This window comes from Corticium candelabrum, chromosome 15, assembly GCF_963422355.1.
Source record: "Corticium candelabrum chromosome 15, ooCorCand1.1, whole genome shotgun sequence".
NCBI lineage: Eukaryota > Metazoa > Porifera > Homoscleromorpha > Homosclerophorida > Plakinidae > Corticium > Corticium candelabrum.
The window spans coordinates 2,255,712-2,273,211 of NC_085099.1; the positions used below are offsets into that span (position 1 = coordinate 2,255,712).

The following is a 17,500-nucleotide window of genomic DNA, read 5'->3' on the forward strand; positions in this document are numbered from 1 at the left end:
ACTTGCCGGTGGATGTCGCCAGTAGCAACGCAGTGAAGCAGCTCGTGTCTCAATGACTGTCACTCTGACACCTACGTTCTGCCAAAAGTCGTCTTCTAACTGTACTGCAGGAAATAGCAACGTCAGCCTCCTGATGCCGCTGAAAGGATAGCTGTCTCGACGTCTTTCGCCTGTTCTCAATAGCAAGGCGCTTCAACATCCTGTCCTGACGTGCAGATGTTTTTCTTTTTCTACCAGGACGTGTTGCCTAACTAGCTAGTCGCTGCTACCGTTTGACAGCGTCTGCAGGCATTGATAACTGCTGTCTTCGATCTTCCCACTGGCGTGACAGCAGGCCGACGATTGGTATGGCCTACAGAATGCAGCGCTTCGATCTTCCTCTGGTAATGGGACTGAGCTGTTTTCCTCTTGGCATTACAGCAACTCACAGCAAACGAGCGAAACGAAACTAACTTGTGAAATGAATTCAGCTGAAAATAGACTAGCAGATGACATTAGAAGTTACAGGCTTTTACTCTAGAGTTTTGGCAGAACGTAGGTTGACTGTTTGTAAACACCGGAAATGGCTAATTAGTAACATTTTCTAACATTTAGAGGTTACTTGCAATGTTCCGACGCTGATTCTTTTACTGAAAAGATAAGCAACAACCTTTCTAATAGTACAATGCCTAAAACTGTCAGACAAGACTCCCAAATCTAAATTGGAGCACCATGCGCTAAAATCCTGTGTTCTGACGTTGAGTCCACTCTTCCTCTCGCTTGCGCAAAAGTAAAGCGCCTATGAATTATGCAATAAAATTACAACTGCATTGGCGTAAATTTTTGAAAAATTTAATTTTCCAGGAGAAGCCAAAACAGGACAAACAAAACAGCCTGTTCCCGTGTTACTTCATATAGGTCGTGCGCAGTACGTTCAGAATTCGTGATCTTCGACCAAAAACAAAGCATAGAATAGTGCGATTACGTTTACATCTAGTACTGTCACAATTGAAAGATTTCACTCATTGTCTAAGAAATAATTTACAATCTAATAGTACCCGTATGTTTTGACAGCAGTGTCCATATATTAAATTATGTTGCAGACTGTATCTAGATAGCATATCTACACCGGAAGCGGATGTGGTCATTCACTTGTTGTACTTCTAACAAAGCGTACGAGGTCTGGTGAAAAAGCTTTCGTAATGAAGACGGTCTTTCTATTCGTCATTTTGTTTATTGCTGAAGTAAGTCTGAGACTGGTCAGCTTTCACTCTACCACACAGAGTGCACAAAGTGCACAGTATGCTCGCAGTAGCGAGACCTAGCAGCTAGTAATGTCTGATTGTGGTTGTTTTTTTTTTTGCTCGTTGCGCTATAGACAGGCGTCATGTTAGCAACCTGCGTACGATTACTTATTGCGTTGTCTCTGTTGTAGCTGCTGTTTTTCCAAAACACGGAAGCAGACGAAGCCTGCCTCATAAAAACGCTCTTCCGAACGGTAAAAGCAAAGAAACTGTCGCGAACGTGTATAGTAGGAGTGTATTCTGAGACTAAGAGTGCGTATTTCTTTGAAGGTGTCTGAATTGCAGGCGACTCTTGAGGTATATGTTTGTGCACGAGGACGTGTGTTTGCATGATTATGAATGAGTTGCAACCATCCGTCTGTTGCGAGATAGCCTGTCATATTGTTGTTTTAGTGAAGTACCGCGTATTTCGACTGCAGAATAGTATAAACGTTCGAAAAACCGACGGTAGACTGCATGCAGTGCATGCCATGTGGAGAAGCAGAAAGTCTGCTATACGTGAGGGTATAGATGAGTGAAATTTACTTTATTGAAAACCTCGTGACGAGACGGTTACAGATCTATAGATGACTTTGGGATTGGTTACTTAATTAACCAATAGAATAAAATCAGTAATAATTTATTTGGAGTGTCAGTTTGTTTGCTAATTGGTTTGTTTACACTGACATGAATGTTGCTGTAGAACATGCATGGTCACAGAACTGTAGTGAGACGTGTGAAAGAAACGTATAGTAGTATCAACTCTCAGGTTTTGGTATTGATGTTGATGCTGGTTGGCGATGTTTCTGGTCTTCGTGTTGTTAATAGGTGTTGTTGTTGTGATTAACGGCGTTGTTGTTGTTGTTGTTGTTGTTGATGCTGCTAAATTCATGTTGTTGGTGCTGGTGTTGTTATGGGTATGTGTTCCTGTACCAATGGTGTAGATGTTGGTGTTGGTGTTGATGTTATTGGTGATGATGCTTTCGAAGTGTTGAGATGACAGATGTTGAAGTTGTTTGTGATGTTGTTGTCTTTGTTGGTGTTGGTCTTGGGGTTGGTGTTGGGATTAGTGTCTTTGTTGTTGTTAAATGTTGATGCTGTTGTTTGTTTTGATGTTGATTTTCTTGGTGTTGTTAATGTGGCCTCTTGTCGAGATAGGCTTCGAAATCGAAAACAATGGCGTGTGGATGGGATTGGATTTTCTGTTCTATAGGATTACTGATAACTTGTGGGATATTTGGTACTACCACATGACCGCGCGATATCGAATCCGTAGCTTTTCTGAGAGTTTAGAGAAAGTTGACTAACCTATACAGCTCGAAAGTTTGCATCAGGTCTTTACAATGCTTACACCAGTGTCAAAGACTGGCGTGAAATTGAAATTCTGCATGTTCGCCGGCCTCTCTGACGACAAAAGCTCTCTAAATCCGCCATCGTGGTTCGCGTTTCGCGTTGTGAATGCAAACGCAGCGCTGCTGAATGGCCTTCGTATTCTCTAGCCTCTAGATGTGGTGATATTGCTTGCATTGCAGCCTAGGTAAAATGCTTTCTCGTGAGCCGACTGCGGTGCTTCAACCGTAACTCCTGTACTTGCGAGTTGAGTGACGCTTTGTGTGCAACGACCGACGTGCCATTGGAGATTCAAACATTTGGTGAAGGATCACACTCACACACAAAAACTCGCCCAAACACACAGACACACTCGCGCGCGCGCACACGCGCACACACACTCACGCAAACATACACACACACACACACAACAACAACAACAACAACAACACACAAACACACGCACACACTCACACTCACACACGCGCATGCATGTACACGCACCTACACACACAAACAAACAAACAACAAACAAGCACGCACGTATAAACGTTCCTGAACAGAATGTTACGATAACACCATATATGTTAATTAATAAAGGTTAGATCAAATCTATTTTTCAATCCGACTTAGATATCTAGTATACAAAATATAAAGCTCAAATTGTGTTTGTGTGTGTGTGTGTGTGTGTGTGTGTGTTTGTGTTTTGTGTGTGTGTTTGTGTTTGTGTGTGTGTGTGTGTGTGTGTGTGTGTGTGTGTGTGTGTGTGTGTGTTTTGTGTGTGTGTTTGTGTTTTGTGTGTGTGTTTGTGTTTGTGTGTGTGTGTGTGTGTGTGTGTGTGTGTGTGTGTGTGTGTGTGTGTGTGTGTGTGTGTGTGTTCGCGATACGCGGCGACGTCTTTTGTGCGTACGCAACCGAAATCGGCAAGCACACTTGGTACGCAAAAGAGAAGGTTTGTGTAAAAAAATAAAAAATACGCACCGGGTTGCCTCTTGAGGGGTCAACCCCAGCATAAAATTTCTGGATGACGCAAACGCTACACATTCCAGTTTATTTGAACACACGCCAACACCAGTCCTGTAGAGACCACTCGCGTTGCTGTTCTTCTCAAAGCTTTGAGCAATCGAATATCTCTTACCAATTAACGGAACGTAGCGCTTTCGTTTCTGTCCAAATTCTAATTGCATTTGCTCCAAATCCAACCTACACGTTTTATGCAGCAAGCGATAAACAGGGAGTGAGTCAATTTCTATCGAAACAAGCGCGAAGAGTAGATTTGAATTTAGAACCCGGGACCTCGCAACAAAGATTGCACGTGACCTGTCCAAACACGTTCAGACTCGGTCTACCGTCAGAAAGCTACAGTATCTTGCCTGTACGAAGGACGGAGCATGAGCATGGATCTAGCAGACTTATATTTTGCAAACGTATTCGATATGTATAATCTAATGATATTGATGTTATGGCATGCCAGGAAACAAAAACGGACGTCAACGATTTAAAAAATGAAATAGAGAATGAAAAAGGAGAAAGAATAAAGTTGGAGGTTAACTAATACACAACCCAAGAAATATGTAATGCTGAGTTGATATATTCTAGAAGTCGCACTTGGAATTGAGGAACATCACCGTTGACCTTCAAACAAAGGACATGTCTTATAAACAAAGCTCAATGGTTAGTATTCAGAATAAAACTTGTGTGTGTGTGCGTGCGTGCGTGCGTGCGTGTGTGTGAATTGTGTGTGAGTGTATGCATTAGGTTCTTTTTGTTAAGGGTTTGTCTTTGTATTTGTTGTATGTATTTTTAATAACTAAACTGTTTTACAATTTGCTTATAAGCGTCCAGTTTGCCTCTTATTTCTGTGTTGCCAACACTTGCGCAGGTATGGCTAAGTTGATATTCATGTGTAAGTATATGCGCACGCGAGAGTACGTGCGAGTGTCAATGTGCGTGTGTGCGTGCTTGTGCGGATATTTTTTTGCAAAAGTGATTCACTACTACTACTACAGAATTTACAACAAGAATTGGAAATTGTAAAACAACAAATACAGAAACAAATTGAACAATCCAATCACTTGACGGTCAGTTTGAGCATAGTATTGTCCTTGGCACAGTGGCGAATTCAGGATTTCTCAGACGGAAGGGCGCACATCTGGTTTTGGAAGCGTGACGTCACAAAGACAACTTTCTATTTTACGTAACCAGATTTCTCGGCCAAAAGAGGACGTTAAAGCAGCATGCCGTGGGGGTGATCGTTAGCATAGCTATCTCCCATAGTATACATGTACTTCTCAGGACAGTCTTCACAAACTTCAATGAGGAGTTCACTCTTTCGACAGTAGTTGTTGTTACAAGACAGACCAGAAGTATTCTCAACACTACTTGTACGTTGGGATCATACATGGAAAGAGGAACCATTTGATTGAAGTCGAATGTTATTGAATCATCTCTATGACCCGAGGGCGATGCCTTGCCGAGCTCGTAATTCAATACATCGAATAATTGACAGAAGCGCAGCACGGTTTTTCTGGACCACTTTCTACGATTCGGTTGTCAGCATATGATTAGAGCGATGACTAGGTGTACGGTGTACTCTGACAAACTCTGAAAGCTTGGCCTCTGAGCACAAATGATATTGTAAGCCAGCATGCTTACTGAGCATTTGTTTGCCATCTTTCCAATCAGTTAGCGGCTCTAAAGTCAGTGTGTCAGCTCTTTTGGCACCAGGATTCTGCGGTTGGCAAGGAAAGAACACACATGCCCAGTGGCGGCCGAAGCTCCTACAGATTGGGGGTACCGGCAACAAATTCCCAAAATCACGTGACCATCCGCTTGTTTCTCCAAGTGCAAGATCACGTGATATGTTGTAGCTTGGCTAGCAGTGAATACCGTTCTTAATAAATCACCAATATGTCGTCATAGTGCTTCTACCTAGGAAAGCTCCCTATTTCCAATGTACTATTATACTAGGCTGCCACGCAAGTATAATGTTCCTCCGGTTCGGGGTCCCTCTCAGATCTTGTTCAGGTTGCATGCACACCTTTGCTCCCGAAACAAAGCCTCTGATAGATAGCTGTTCCGCCCTCTTCATGAGACTGTCCCTTACCAACTTGCCAGTCGGAATAACACGCCCTCGAAATGCCCGTATCCGCGTGGTGGGCGCTGCATGCCTGGCAGAACACGGTCGACGGAGTCCATGATGTGCGCGCGTGGCCTAGCTGGTGATTGGATTGGCAAAATATTGCAGAAGTACACGGTTCCATTTAGGGAGATCCAATTACTGGGGATCTCAGACCCCCAATTCAAATATTGGGAGGTCTGTCGTCCCTCGAAACCCCATCTCCGCCGCCACTGAAGCCACACAAAAATACCTTGGCAGTAGTGGGAATACGGAATGAAAGGAAAACCAGTAAACCACAAACGATTCAGACGTCAAACGGTTTCCCCGCCTTTGCGACGTTTAGCCACGTACGCTGTTGATGGCAAAATGCAGTCTGAAGACGTGACTCTGCTTTGTATGATGAAAAACTTTTGAGCAACAGTTAAGGTTTTACCAACCGAATTCACAGACATTTCTAAGCTCTCTAGATGTCGTTGTCTGCAAGAAATAATAGTGAAGTCATACGAAGTTCAAACCTAAAGAGTCTGGACCTTCGAGGTTAACGAAACCGTTTCGGGGTACAGCAGCACTCGTTTTTGCCGTACCCTACTTCAGTTACAGACGGCTCAAGTCTAAGCGCTACCGGACCTCACAGTGGTCGCCTGATATCAGGAAGACCTTCGCCCGGAATTCAAGTTGAGTTGGAACCAGATCAACTTAGTACTATGGCAGAAGCCATTAAGAGCGCGGAGAAAACCGAAGGGATTTGGAAAAGCGAAAGAAGCCCACATCATGCACCTGACAGTCCACCTGAGTGCTTTGCTGTCACTCGCTCTCTCAATTGAAGTCCAGTGGTTTGTCTGGCGGTCGACCGCAACAGCCACTCCACTGTTTTACTTCAACAGCTCCAGCAATCAGTTATTGGCACAACAAGGTCACGTCATCAAACTCCTTCAGTCACAACAGTCTGCTGCGGTTTCCCCCGCATCATCCTCTCGTGGTTTTGTCTAGACTGGTTCTAGAGCTTCCGGGTTTTACGGTCAATGCCTCTACTGTCACAAGCATGGAGACCGCATTGCCGAGTGCCTCAAACGTTTCGCGCGAGAAGCCGCTTCTTGTTTCCAGTCTCAACCGCAGTCGAAACATTTGTTACTCATACCGCAATTCGAACACTTGTCGCCGCTACTGCTCGCTCCGTTGATTCACAACGCGATTCTGCTCCTCCATCCGGTTCAAGTTCTTTCACTCAACCACCACAACGCCCCCATAATCTTGTCTACGTTATTGACCGTGAGACGTCTAGTTACGAGAATCTTAATCCTCCACTTTAGCCGTTTTTACCGTCACCTATCAGTGGACAGAACCTAAATTAATTTTTGTGTTATTGTCTCTGGAGCCGCTGCTTCGCTTGTTTCTCATATTTCGTCGAAGCTCTCAGTCGTGATGTTACACCGCCGTCAGCTGTTCGACAAACTCTCATTGCGGCGAATAGTGGTCAACTTCATGTGTTTGGTCAAACACAACTCACCATGTCTGTTGGCGATAACCAGATTACTCATTCATTCGCGGTAGTTCAAGACTTTGCGTTTCCTGTTCTCTTGGGTTACGACTTTTTGTGACTTGTCCGCGCCGTCATTAGCTCTGAGAATGGCACTATCATGTTTGGCGGCCCCGATCCAAGTCAAAGAGACACACTCTCAATTTTCGGCGTTTTTTCCGATCAGGATTGCACTGCTGCTTCCGTCGACCTTACTGGTTCTGTCGGCCGTGTTTGCGTTCTCACTGTCTCGCAGTCTATTACTCCTGTTGAATTTTTTGAGTTCAGCTCCAGCCGGTATCTGTAACGCACCTAGTTGTTTTCAATGAGCAATGGATTTGGTAGTTTCCGTGGTCTCAAATGGCGAACTTGTATGGTTTACCTAGATGACGTTGTTGTATTTTCCGACGTCTTTGACTCGCACCTCGCTATAGAAGCAGTTTTCCAACGCCTCCGTGACCATAAACTCAAACTGAAAACTAACAAATGCCATTTGGCACAGCAAGAACTTCTTTACCTTGGATATCTGATTAACCCTGATGGTATCGGCCTCAACTCCGCTATATTAACAGCCGTCGCTTCACTCAAAGTGCCTCAAACCAAGTCTCAGCTCAAGTAATTCCTGGGTTTGACGTCCTACTATCGCCGTTTTGTTCCATCCTATGTTGCTGTTGCAGAACCACTGATGCGATTACCTCGAGACAACACTCCGTTCCAGTGGACCGTCACTCAACAAGTAGCTTTGATACTCTGAAACAACGTCTCACGTCTGCGCCGCTTATTGTTCATCCTGATTGGAGTAAGTCCTTTCTGTTACAAACGGATGCTTCTGATCTTGCTATTGCGGCTATCCTGGCTTAAGTCGATGACCACAACAAGGAACCTGTCATTTCTTATGCTAGTCGTCAGCTATACACTGCCAAACGCCGATAAGATACCCGCCAGATAGTGCTTTTGGACGTCATGGTTGCTACATACTCACAGAAAATGTGTGATAATAACTCCAAAACCACTCAGTGTTGTCTATCACACAGACAATAGACAACAAGGGTCCTGGAAAGATGGAACAACAAACACTGCATGACAGCATACGCATGTGAAGTCCACCTGTAAATATCAGTTTATGAAACCCGATCTTATCATTCATTATTTAGACAACATCTAGACCTATAGCAGCACAGAAACAAATCCAAATGGAGATGTAAGACCCATTTCCATTGGAGAATGTCTTCGGCGCTTGACAGCTAAGGTGATATGTATCCATAAGAAAGAGTCATTCAATTCGCATTTCCAGCCAATACAACATGAAGTGGCTGTCAAAGGGTGCACGGAGCTTCTGATACATCATGTGAGCTGCCTTTTGGAGTCAAACCCTGACTGGGTCCTCTTGAAAACTGACATTAAGAACGCATTCGACTCATTGGAGCGTGCCTCTCTTATGCCTCAAGTTGCCAAGTCGTTCCCTGATGTTTACCAACACGTATTTCAGATGTACTCGAGATGTAACCCTCTTATTTTCTGCCATGGGGAACAACCACATGTATTGTCCTCCCAAAAAGGCGTCCACCATGGAGACCCTCTGGCTCCTATGTTATTCTCCGCTGCCATTCACCCGCTAGTAGTGGATCTCCAAGAGCCACACCCTACAACCCGAGTCCTGGCCTATTTTGATAACGTTTTTCTCCTTGGGCCTATACAATATGTCTCATCAGCCTTTGACGAATTGAAGTGTAGCCTGCCACAAATTGGTCTATCAATTGCCACTAAGAAATGTGAGCTGTTTACTAATGGCCGTCATTGTGAAGACATCCCTGACGAAGTTCGAGTCTCAGTGCTTGGTACGACCATCCTTGGAACTCCAATAGGCCAACCAAGGTATGTTGAAGCTGCCTGCTCCGAATTTGCCAAAGGAGGTGAAGATCTCTGTAACCAACTCCTAGCCTTAGAAGACACACAGACTTCGATGCTACTGCTGCGGTACTGCCATACTCCACGCATCAATCATCTAGGAAGAACAGCTGCACCTAGTCTGATGAAGTCTGCCACACGAATTCACGACAGCTTGTCTCAATCATCATTTAAACATCTCATTAAATGTCCTGACCTAGAAAACGACCAATGGACACAAGATACATTGCCCCTTCGACATGGTGGGTTTGGCATGTCACCTGCAGAATTCCTGTCTAACATTGCGTTTGTTTTTTCATGGCCGCACAGCCTTGTACAACTTCCTAAATCCTTCGAAGATATTCAAGATTCGGTTGATCTACTCGTGGAGAATAGACAAGATGCAACCCCAGGATCAATACGATTTCAGCTGGAGCAATCATTACCACACAGCAAGTCCTTGGAAGACCTCCTTAGCAATACAAAAGGCCTTCAAAAGAAGCTGTCGCAGAACCACTTTCAAAGGAGAACTTTCACCAAAATCAACCATCTCTCAGATGAAAGCTGTCACTTCATGACACAATCCTTTGCAACCGTTTACTGCAGAAGTTTACCGTAACGAAGAAATAAAGCATTGAAATTACCTGTGTAGGCGTCTGTAGTACCTGTATGTTGGCGTATGCGTAACTCTGATTGTTGGTCAGCAAGGAAGACCGATATCTGTGCACATTTCAAGGTAAGGATTGTGAGGTATATGGTGTCAAGTTGTGAATTATTACCCAAAACCTAAAGTAGTTGCTTCGAGAGAGTAAGATTTTGCGTACATACGGGGAATCGTCTGAACAACTCGTTGCCGATTCTCTGCTTCTGTGGCTGTCTGGACCGTAGGTTTCCTGCAGGAAGATACCAGGCCTTGCATCTTTCTTTCAACAAGTTTTAGTATTTGGTGAGAGTTCTCCTTTAGCACCATCGCATCCGAACTAATAGGAAATACAAATTCACTTCGACAGACTGCTAGACTCAGATCGTTGCAGGGCAAAGCTGCTGGATCTTGGCTTGAAGTTGTCCCAACCTCTCCCAAGTTTGCACTAAAACCTGCTAACTTGCGGCTAGCAACTCGGTTGAGATTGGGCTGCAGCATGCCTATGTCTTCAGCAATTGAAAGATGCGAGTGTAGTAAGATCAATGACAGAGAAGGCTATCACCTTCTAACCTGTAAAACTGGAGGAGGACCCATCTGGTCCCACGAATCAGTAGCAAATGTGTGGTGTGATAGTTTACGAGACCTAAACATAACACACAGAAGAGAACCCAGAAACCTTTACGAAGGAAGCGATTCTCGTCCTGATATCATAGCATTCGATGCCCAATCTGGATATGATATCGAGCTGAACATATCTCTTGCCCACCCGTGGAATGAGGACATCATCTTACAAGCCACTAAGGTGGATGGAGCCGCTGCTACCAAAAGAGCGTCACAGAAGACGGAAAAATACAGCAAAGAGATTGATGCTATGGGAAATGCATCCAATTGCATCCCTCTGGTTTTTAGCATTATGGCGGCTGGGGATGGAAAGCCCACCAATTTCTACATCACCTGTCCCTATCATCTATAGATGAAGATGGACACCCAAACAGTAGCGAGTTAAAGACATACTGGAGATGCTGCCTGTCCATTAGCCTCCAGAGATGCAACGCACAAGTACTCTCAAGAAAACTACGTAGACTTTCTTTTAGCAAGAACAGTTGTACTGCTTATAGCGTACAGTTAATTAATCATCCTACGTAGTAAGAGGCCGTAAGGGTCGCCGGACATTTTTGTAGCATGTTTTCCTTTTCCTTCCTGGAACCATTTAGAATGTAATAGTGTTGAAATTTTAAATATATGTATTGACAGACAGACAGACAGACAGACAGACAGACAGAAAGAATGACAGATAGTATTCAGTTGAGTTATTTTCTTATCACCTAGATTTCATTGCTCTACTACTTCTTGGTTAAAAGAGGATATGATGCAATCCTTTCAAGAGTAGTATTCTTCCTTTTCTAGATTTTTGAAAGAGAAATTGCCTTACTTAAGTAGCACTAAGATATGAATGTTTCGCTTTTTTCTAGAATCGCATAGCTGAACTAGAAGTGCTGGTTGTGGTGTTACAGAATAACTTGTCCAACATTTTATCAGAAGGATCAGTTGGTGATAAAGGTAATTGAATTGAACCAGTAGTAGGTGTCCATTCTATTTGATTAGAACTTTGTCTGCAAACCCAGTGACTGTAAATTGCTGGCAAATGACCACTTTTCACAATGAGGAATTCCAAATAGTTGTTTCTTAAGGAAATTGACAGACAAATTGGTGCGCTGAAATGTTGCTTCAAAAATTATCACATTTATGTGAGTCGTTGAATATTTGATAACCGTGAATGCATTGGCATTGTTTTTTGTATATTATGGAGATGAATGTTGCTCTATGAAGTGATGAACAAAACGAACACACTTGACAGATTCTCTTGTGTTCATTGATTATTGATGCTTGTTGTTAGGCAAACGCTTTCTCTAACTAAAGTTTTGTAGTTGACAGCTGCTGAGCAGTTTACTACATTGTATTTGCAAGAAAACTGATTTAGTGATTGTTGATTACATAAAGTAAGTTAAAGCCATTGCTTGTGACTTGATTGTTGGTTATTTATGTACCTAAGGATTGCTTTATACTAGATTCTCTACAATACTGTAATACTGTAGTTGATTATATGATTGATGGAACAGTTGTTGTGCTAGTTAATTAAACAAGTGAACGTACTGCCTTGATACTCTGTAACCAAAGAAAAAGCAATTACCATAAGTAGTCTCGATACCTTTAAAGTACTGATGTGTCTGCATGTTTGCTTGTCTGTCTGTCTGTCTGTCTGTCTGTCTGTCTGTCTGTCTGTCTGTCTATCTGTTAGTCTGTCTGTCTGTCTATCTGTTAGTCTGTCTGTCTGTCTGTTAACATAGAAGAAATGTTAACATTAGCAATAGTATATGTAGTAATTAGATAATATCTAGTGGTTCGTTGTTAGTTTCTGCGGCACATCTGTATGTAATGGCAGAGGCCACAGATACGCCCGTGCATTTATGGAAGATAAAACAATGTCTGTCTGTCTGTCTGTCTGTCTGTCTGTCTGTCTGTCTGTCTGTCTGTCTGTCTGTCGAGATTTTCATGCAGTACAAACGACAGTGGCATAATGTGTGACTGCAATGTTGTAGGCCAAGTCCATTAATGTGTTATAATTTGCTTAGTTATGAAGGACTGGTAGATATTTGAAAGTTTCCTGTACATACGTAGAGTTTTGATGATAATAAATGAATCTGTCTGTCTGTCTGCCTGTCTGTCTGTCTGTCTGTTTGTCTGTCAGTCCATTAGTTAATGACTAGCTTTTTTTTCGCAAGGACTGATTTGCATTTAGAAAATCCTAGCATATGTACAAGTAGAATCTGTATGAGAATTAATTATCTGTCTGTCTGGCTGTCTGTCTGTTAAAGGACATTTAGTGTGAAAATCAACCCTAATACAGAAAAGGCTATATCAAAAAGTCCAAGATAAATGACCATAGTGGTCATAGAAGAAAAATCCTGATGAACAAACATCCCATACTTGTAACTATCGATCATCTACCCAGTCATTTCTACAAACTAGTCCTTCAATTTTTTGGCTGAAATACTACTATTGCAATGTGGTAATGTTATTAACAGAATGGGAATGCCAAAGTTTCTGTCAGTGAGCTTGGCACATCACCAGAAAAAGGTACGCCACAACTGCTACTTTATATACTATTTGTGTGGTGTGTGTGCGTGTACGTGTGAGTGCGCAGGTGCCTGCATGTGTGCGTGGATTCATGGCGTCTGTAGCTCAATTGTTATACAGTCACATTTAGAGAGTGGAAATATCTATCTATCTTTTTTTTGAGACACGGGTTGAGTGCACCAGCACGTCAAAATCACCCGGGGACCGAACCCGGCCATTCCGCCAGCCACAAGAATTTCTTCTTGTGACTCCTGTCTGAGTCGTATTTGGACAGGTCTCATGTATGATAATCATTAGTGTTGCACGAGAAGTAAAAACTGACTAAGTGAATGCGATCTATGGTGCCCCTGCCCGACTCACGCCGAGGTGCGAGGTGTACATGTTAAGTCCATCACGACCGTTTCTATGAAATGTGGACATACACACAGACTGACTACACGGTTATAAATGACTGACTGAGTGACTGACTAGATCACATGGTTTGTTTTTTGGGGTTTTTATATTGGTATACCCAACAGAGGAGACAGGCGGATGTCAAGGCCGCCGTCGCCATCCTCAAAACACAAGGCGCACGGCCTGTCCGGTGGTCTCCATTGGCGAGAAAAGAAATCAATTCTCGGCGGACGGTGAAGGCGGGCTTCGTGCCACTCCTCCACGATCCGCCGCCTGATGGCCGACGCTGTTACACTCAATATGCTATTAGAATGTAAAGAATTACAATGTTGCCAATAGGATGCGATGAAGGTCCAGACGATAAACGATGCGGGTGATGATAGCGATAGACCACACAAAAACGGAGCAGTCAAAAGAGTCACATCGGACGGAACGTCCGACAGGAAGCAGGTAAGAATACGTCGTATAGAAGGCTGGAGAGACCTCGCCGACGGACAACGAGCGAAAATATGCTCGAGATCAGCCCGACCGTCGCCACACGAGTTACAAGAGGTGTCGTGAGAAGGTCGGAAGAGTGTCAGACGGTCTGGAGTCGGAAGGACGCGATGAAGAAATTTGAAAGCAATATCGTTGGAATACGGGGTGTCCAGTCTTGCATCCTAAAGAGCGGAGCAAGCTGTCGACCAGCCCTCCGACCAAGAAGGGGGCGTCCACTTATCCTCGGCTAGCGGTCTGACATCTCTGCACTTTGCCATCTGAACGTGCATTCTCTTGGAGGAAAGAGGAATCGGCGTCTTAGGTGGAAAGGAAATCGATAACAATGACGGAGTGGCTTCGGTGTCGGGCAAAGTAAACCAGACGGCTGGTATGGCAGTGTGCAGCTTACGCACAAAGCCTTTAAGAAAGTATGGTCCGACTTGATATCGTCGTTGTAATTGTGCGATCTCTTTCCACTTATTGTTCTCTCGTAAATCACCGACAGTGCACAGTCCCGCGGTCGCCATGAAACGCGAATAGAACGGTCTGCCGCTCGGATCGGTGATGTTTGCATTGCCGAACAGAGACTATGAAGTCGCCTCCGACATCGTAGACGGGCTCGTCCTTTCGGCACCGTTGAAGCGTCGATAGGTTTTAACCAAGGACAAGTAGAAAGGAGGTATGGCCGAGGAAACGGGAGATCGGTTTCCTGACAAGAGGCCACGATGGTCGGTAAAAGGACTGGCTGCTCGATCTAGCCAAAATCGCGCGAAGTACTTCCAACTGTCGTCGCCGGTACTCGTCAGTATAGAGATCCACTGTAATTGTATAGCAGCGACTTTGTCGTGGATTACGATTCCGGCCAAACCTCCGTTGCGCCTGGTCCGACAACAGACTCGTCGGCTTACGAGTTCGACGTCATCTTTCCAGATAAATTTCCACATGGTCGTGTTGATCTCGTCGATCATTCGTGGTGGTGCCGAGACTACCTGAGCCACGTACCACAATTTGGATGCCGCCAGCGTACGTGCCACATACGAACGTCCGGCGAGGGAAAGATCGCGTGGTTTCCAAAAGTGAAGTACGGCCCGCATCTTGTCGATTGTTCCTTGCCAGTTCGTTTCGTTTAGGGAACGAGCGGCACCGACGTGTATGCCTAAAAGTTTGAGGTTGTCCGTCGTCCACGGCAGAGACATGGGCCGGTCTGTGCGCTCCCTCCAAGGACCCACAAACAGACCGCGGGACTTGGAGATATTTAGTCGTGCCCCGCTGCCGTCTTGATACAAAGATAAACACTCTTGAAGGATACGGAAGTCGCGGTCAGAAGTCGTGACTACGGTAGTGTCTGCGTACTGTGCCACTTTCAATACTCTGTGGGTCTGCGGCAATTGCAAGCCCGTGATGGCAGTACTTCTGATAGTAGAAGATAGCGTCTCCGCGACTAACACATAGAGAATGGGTGATAAGGGGCAGCCCTGACGCACTCCTCGTGTCGGGTGGATCTTTCGTGAAATCCAGCCGTTGACAATGACACGACTCGACACGTCTCGATACAGTGTCGAAATGTATGAAAGAAAGATCTCGCCAATATTCATGGCTGCCATCACTTTGTCGAGAAAGGACCATTCGACTCTGTCGAAGGCCTTCTCCTGATCGAGGCTGACGAGTCCGGCTCCCCTGTCTGTCGCCTCGCAGTAGTCGACCGTGTCTTGTAAGGCGCGACAGCTGTCTCTGATCGATCTCTCCGGTACGCAACACGTCTGGTCTTCGTGGACGATTGTCTGTAGAACGCTCGTCAGGCGAGACGCTAATAGTTTGGTTAAGATATTATAATCGACCGATAGCAGTGATATCGGGCGCCAGTTCTTGAGGTCCCGCCTTTCTCCTTTTTTGTGTAACAGTCTGATCACGCCTGTCCGCTGACTCATGCCGAGTCTACCGTTACTTAGAGCCGCATGATACACATCGAGAAGATCTGACTCGAGCAGACTCCAGAAGCGACGGTAGAATTCCACGGGAATGCCGTCGACGCCAGGAGATTTATTGCTCGCCATTGAAGCCAGCGCCACACGCATCTCTTGCACAGTAATGGGTCTATCTAAGTATGCGCTGTCTTCCTGGGTCAGTCTTCGATCAAGGCTTGCGGTCAGTCGATCGGCTGATTGTTAGTAGATAGAGGAGGCAGAATACAAACGTTCAGAAAAGGAAGCCGCTGCTTCTAACATGCCCTCCGTCTCGCTGTAAGTGTTCCCGTCGTGAGCCAGCTCTGTCATCGTATTGTCCGTCTGTCGTTGCCGTTCTAAACGGGCATAGAAGCGTGTCGACTGTTCTCCTCGTTCGGTCCACTGTAGACGAGAGCGTACCCTGGCACCAGCGGCATCCAAGCGGTCCAGAGCGCGCAACTCGTTTTCGGTTCGACGAAGACGATCACGTGTGTCTATATTACAATCCTCTCGTTCGGCCGACAAGCGGTTGTGACACTCGAAGAGTGTGGCTTGGAGATGTCTCCTTCGGCTTTGCCTCCTTCTCGCCCGTTCTTCACAGTGAGCGCGAGTGAGATCACGCAAGTAACACTTACCCACCTCCCACCAATCGACGATCGAAGGAAACCGTTCTTTTTCAAATCGCCACTCAGTCCAAAAGCTCTCGACTTTGTCTACAAATTCGCCGTCTGTTAATACGTCTACGTTCATGTGGAAGTAGCCAGGACCTCGGTTTGTATTGGTTTCCAGAGGTATGAAATCGCGTACCGCTAAGTGGTCCGACCACTGCCATGGGTCTATGCGGACCTCGCCGACGTTGAGACAATCGTCGCTGCACAGTATTAAATCCAAACGACACATCTGCGTAAACCGATCGTTATGTCGTTTCCACGTGAAATCTCTGCCGTTTGGATACCTAGACCGATAGACATCTTTATAGTTAAAGCTCTTGATCAACGAGCTTAAACGACGGGCACCGGGATCGGGTCTGTCACGCGAGGCATTGAATTTGTCTAAGCGTGGATCCATGACAGCGTTGAAATCTCCCAGGATCCAATGGTTCGACTGTCCCACGAGCGGTTCTACTCGAGATCTAAGAAATTGTACTCTGTCGACACTCGCACAGGGGCTGTATACACACGTAATGTGGTAGACACTTCCCTCTATTCTGACCGATGCCGATATCAGTCGTCCGTCGTTGTCTCTGCCAGTACAGGAAAGTTCGGAGTGAGCGCGCTTGGAGAATAGGATAGCAACACCATTTTGCTGCGATGTTCCCAGATTGCATAAGATATCATAAGAAGGAAAATCTTTACTATATTCTTGAGCTTCCTCATCTGTAGCCCAATGAGTCTCTTGAACACCAACAATATCAACGTGGAGGAAACAGAGAAAGCGATTTAGAGCAAAACGCTTGGACGGGTTACGAAGACCATTGACATTTAAGGTAGCAATAGTTAAGACCGACATGAGGACACTCAAGACGAGGGGAAGGAGGAAAAGATGACTAGACGGAAAGAGTGGGACAGTAGGGAACAATTATTGGGTGTCGGGAAGTGTAGCGATCGACTCGGGAGCATCGCTACTCTTTCTGAAGTACGGGGAATCACTTCGAAGCTTTCTCATAACCATCGTACCGTCGCGCATGCGATAAGGCATCATCGGTTCTCCCTCGTGAATGATTACATTCGGTTCTTTCGATCGTGATCTGCTCCGCATCGACCTGCCCGGCGATGAAGAAAGGCTTCTCGC

At 45.1% G+C, this 17,500-nt stretch overlaps 1 protein-coding gene and 1 long non-coding RNA gene across 2 annotated transcripts in view; both read left to right on the forward strand.

The window, feature by feature from the left end:
* LOC134190855 (uncharacterized) overlaps positions 1-709 on the forward strand; it is a 7,087-nt gene extending 6,378 nt beyond the window's left edge. The window contains exon 5 of the long non-coding RNA XR_009971686.1: positions 1-709. This exon is cut by the window's left edge and continues 81 nt beyond it. This is a non-coding gene — a long non-coding RNA (uncharacterized LOC134190855).
* A 439-nt stretch (positions 710-1,148) lies between these two features.
* The window catches only part of LOC134190852 (collagen alpha-1(I) chain-like), a 22,759-nt gene continuing 6,407 nt past the window's right edge, over positions 1,149-17,500 (forward strand). Inside the window, exons 1-6 of the mRNA XM_062659384.1 lie at positions 1,149-1,223; positions 1,415-1,477; positions 1,554-1,580; positions 4,066-4,137; positions 4,191-4,265; positions 11,231-11,318. Of these exons, the coding sequence (XP_062515368.1) occupies positions 1,182-1,223; positions 1,415-1,477; positions 1,554-1,580; positions 4,066-4,137; positions 4,191-4,265; positions 11,231-11,318 (367 nt within the window). The 5' untranslated portion in view covers positions 1,149-1,181. The remainder of the gene's footprint in view (positions 1,224-1,414; positions 1,478-1,553; positions 1,581-4,065; positions 4,138-4,190; positions 4,266-11,230; positions 11,319-17,500) is intronic.